This window comes from Poecilia latipinna, unplaced genomic scaffold, assembly GCF_001443285.1.
Source record: "Poecilia latipinna isolate Pla-1442-1.1 unplaced genomic scaffold, P_latipinna-1.0 Scaffold3898, whole genome shotgun sequence".
Classification (NCBI taxonomy): domain Eukaryota; kingdom Metazoa; phylum Chordata; class Actinopteri; order Cyprinodontiformes; family Poeciliidae; genus Poecilia; species Poecilia latipinna.
This window is the reverse complement of record NW_015116514.1, coordinates 22,559-26,762: the sequence shown is the minus strand read 5'-3', so window position 1 is coordinate 26,762 and position 4,204 is coordinate 22,559. Positions and strand designations below refer to the sequence as shown.

Sequence of the window (4,204 nt, the reverse complement as noted above, 5' to 3'; positions counted from 1 at the left end):
GATGAGAGGTTAAATTCACACCTTGAAGAGGCAGAAGCGGCGCGGGTTGAAGCTGTCCTTCCCTTTCCGCTCCTCCAGAGAGAGAAACTCTATCAACTGGTCAATGAAGTCAGGGTCCGAGAAGTACTCAAAGATGATCTTCTCGCCCTGATTGACACACAAGTGAATGCTGCAATGAAGCGCCACAGAGAGATCTTTGTTTTATTGTGTGCGTGTGTGTGCGTGTGTGTGGTGCAGCATCAGCACACACCTCACTCATCTCCTCGTATGGCAGGTCATCTTGTGGCTTTTCGGAAGATGCATAGATCATCATTTCTCTGAAAGGAGTGGCAGACAAAAGAAGAGGCTGCTGTGATTTATAGATAACAACACAAAGGGAGAAAAAGTTCTGGATAGACACACACTGTCTTCAAATAAGCGGCGAGGATAAATGGATGATTACAAAGTCAGTTACTCAGCACGCAGCTCGCATACCAAGACAGCCACGCCTCTGCCTATGCATCAATTCTTCTATTTGGGGTAGGCAGTAAGTCGTTCATTCTGCCTTATCTGGGCCGGGCCGTGACAGGAAGTCAGTTCAACCCCCCGCAAGTGATCCAGCAACCCAGATCAGTCACCCGGCAGTCAGTCGGACATAACCGTGGCCGCAGAGCCACAAAGACCCGCCTCAAATCAAACGGGCACTTGAGTCAATCAGCTATTTTGCTCCTTCCAACTAAGCAGTTAATCCGCCTTCCGGTTTCCAAATCCACCAGCGCGACAATTAGTCGTTTTGTATTTACCTGGGCCATGAGTAGTAGCCCCAGTGAGTTTTCTCCACGTACTGCAGCAAGTCCCACTGCTCCTGACTCAGAGGCAGGTTGCTGCTGTCGTACTGCAGCCAGCAGTTTCCCTCACGATCCCCAACACAAATCCCCTCTGGATCCTTGATCCCACCTAAATGGAGAAAGAAGCCACTATTTTACAACAAGTGCATTTACATGTCAGCTTAGGCAGAAAGCAGGATGGGTCTGGTTACCTCGCAGCGTCAGAGACAGAATTGCTCTATGAAAAGGACAAAATGGGATATTCCTCTTTCTTGCATGATTGTGGTTATTAAATAAAAGCTGCAACAATATGCCTGTCTACAAATACACTGCAGTGTGACATCAAGATCCAGTTTCCTGCTGCAGGGCAAAACAACCGCTTGTCGACCATGACTACCAATAGTGTTAGCTGTCAAGTTGTCAACGCACTAAATGTACTAAAATGTGATGTATAAAAGAAAAAATTATGCATTGCTTTCCTATTAATTGTCAAATCCACGACAATAAGGTAAAGTCCACGATTCAGTAAAACGTTTTAATATAAAATAGCCAGAGAAAGAGAAGTAGGTCAGTTATGCTAGCTTGACTTTGACAACCTTAACATGTACATGTCAGGGCACACAAATAACTTGGGAGTCATGTTCCACAGAAAAATCTAACAAATATGCAGCTATGAAAAGGCACTCTGGTTTCACAGATTACACAAGAGTCAAGATTATGTTGTAAAACTTACTTCTAAAGCCCTTTTCCAACAAGAATCAAGCATTCTACTTCTAATTTGATCGTGGATTTAGCTTGGAGCGTATAAACTCACTGATATCCGAAGGCTTAACTGCCACTTTCTTTCTCGGCCTTTTCAGCTGTTTCAGGATTCCTGCCATGGCTGAGATGGACACCTAACAGAAAGAAAGGTTGAACTGGTTATCATAAATGCTTTAAATGCTCATCAGTTTCTGAATCACATGGGGAAAGTTAAATCTAAATTTGTTCCACGATTCTAAAAGCCCAATAAAAGGAAAAAACACACACAAAAAACCAGACGTCTAATGCTGAGTTTATCTGATGGAAATAATTGTTTATTGTGTTATAGATTTAAAGTTCATTTTTGTGAATGAGTACAAATATCACTGGGTTTTTACCTCAGCAGATATCTTCCTGGTTATAATCCTAAACAAAGTCATCTCGAATATCACAAATATAATTCAGACATTTTGTTTTAACGTCACAGCTAAACTTTAAATCACCTTTCTGAAACAAAAACCATGCTTTATAGTCCAGGCGTCAGCTCTGTTGTTGGACACTTTTTGAACCACATTTCTCTTTTTAGTTGTCCTTCACAGTCATTTATGTTTTTTTTTTCTTCTTCCTTTCTTTGCTACATTATTCTTCTCAAAGTTTTGGCTAACTGCTGTTATGTGATCTTCAAATGTTCCTTATTTTACTTCTTCAAGATTAAAAACACTATGGTGCAATATCATCTAAATTTACCTGACTGAAAAAATGCTTAACAATGCCTCCCAGTAATAACACATAAAAACATTAGTAACTTGAGCTGAATCATATTAAAAATGTGCATAGTTTGAATGCTAACAATAATGGCTTTGTGCTTTTATTTTGAATTCTATGGTGAAGAGCAATATTAAAGTCTTTGAATATTATTTTAAAGTTTTGTTTATTAGGAATCACTTGGCTTTACATGTGGAATGAATGGGATTTTATATAATCAACCAGCAAAATTGATGCACAATTGTTGAAGAAAGATAATACATGATTTTAAAATTTGTTTTAAGAACATCCGAAAAGTTTGTAACCAACTCCTTTACTTTAATACCGCCACATAAAATCCATTTTAGAGAACATAAGAGAACAAACAGCATCGTAAAGATGCAACACTTTTCCTTTAGATGTGTAATTCTGGTAGAGGCTTATCCCAATAGTAATGCAGTGAAAGTTCAGGAAAATACTGACCAAGGGGGCTGAATACAAATGCCCACCACACTTTTCAGATTCCTTATATAAACAATTGTGAAAACCATGCGACTTTTTCCTTTTATGTCACAATTAGGAACTACTTTGCGTTGGTCTTCCGCATAAAATCCCAACAAAATATATATTTTATCAACAAAATGTGACAAAATGAAACCCTAGGGTTATAAATACTCTTGCAAAGCATCACAAATCAGGTTATTAGCAAAGAGTAAAAAGAGTAAAGGTCCAACATAACTAGAATCTACTGGCATTTTCTAATTGACTGTTTATTGTGATGCAGCAGAGCAGTCGTTTTATCTGCTTTTACACGTCTTTTCCCCACATTTCTGTTGGCGGAGTACCTTGTTTTTAAATTTGGTTACTTTTAAGCAAGTTACAGTCAACAATAAAAAGAAGAAGAGGAGGAAATTTACAACTTGCAAGAATAAAAACCAAAAGCAGAAAAGCGAGAGCGAGTTGTTGAGTAGCAGATGTGATCTGGCTGAGTTTGGCCATCTGCTGTGCCGCTGATAAAATGCTGATGCTGCTGCTTTTATGCAAGATTTAACTGCTATTACTGAATTATGATCAACAGCTGTTAGTGGCCATTATGAAACAAAATATATAAGGTGGATATACTTTGCTGCTTTGTTTCTTCTGCTTCCATCATAAGGGACGGGACAAATCGTGTCTGTTTCAGTGGAGTTTGTTATAAAATTAACACTGATCTCAATAACAGGATCCGGGGTTAATAGAGTTTTATTCCTTTAACATGAAGATCTACATTTTTCTCTCAAACCCTTTCACTGCTGGTGCAAAGTGGACTGATTACTGCCGAGCAAATATGTGTAAATAGCTTCAAAATAAATGTTTCTATTGCATTTAGATACATTGCAGTACAAAAAAATATTAAATAATTATTTTGCAACATGAGATTCCTCCCCCCCCCCAAATAATAAATGCATGAATATCTTCAAATCAAGGCCTCTTAGAAGTCCCAAGGTCGACGTACAAACAGTGGGGTGATCGCTCCTTTACTGAAACTGCTCCCAGAATGCACTACTTCCCAATGTATGTACGATTGTAGATCAGTTATGTTTAAGCCTAAACTTAAGACTTATTTATTTGAGTATTACGGTACCGTATTTTCCAGACTACAGAGCACACCATACTATAAGCCGCAGCTACAAATAAAAAAAAATAAAAAACTGGAAATGTACATATAGAAGCTGAACCGGGCTATAAGCCGGTGGTATCTCCGCCGCTCTCGGTTTTCCATAAGGTCTCCAACGCCGAACCATGGATACGTTCACGCCGAGTTTACGTATGAGCGTATGAGGTTGAAAATGAGCACTTTCTTCTTTGATTTCCAAATGTGACTTCCAATGATTCACTTCCTGCTAAAGCGCCCCCTGGTGGTTGAAGAAAAA

General features: G+C 39.0%; 1 protein-coding gene across 1 annotated transcript in view; it reads right to left on the bottom strand.

The window, feature by feature from the left end:
• The window catches only part of LOC106941850 (proteasome activator complex subunit 4B-like), a 23,637-nt gene continuing 19,433 nt past the window's right edge, over positions 1-4,204 (bottom strand). Inside the window, exons 24-27 of the mRNA XM_015024981.1 lie at positions 1,621-1,702; positions 783-936; positions 251-317; positions 1-147 (exon numbers count right to left, since the gene is read on the bottom strand). Coding sequence (XP_014880467.1) covers positions 16-147; positions 251-317; positions 783-936; positions 1,621-1,702 — 435 coding nt within the window. The 3' untranslated portion in view covers positions 1-15. The remainder of the gene's footprint in view (positions 148-250; positions 318-782; positions 937-1,620; positions 1,703-4,204) is intronic.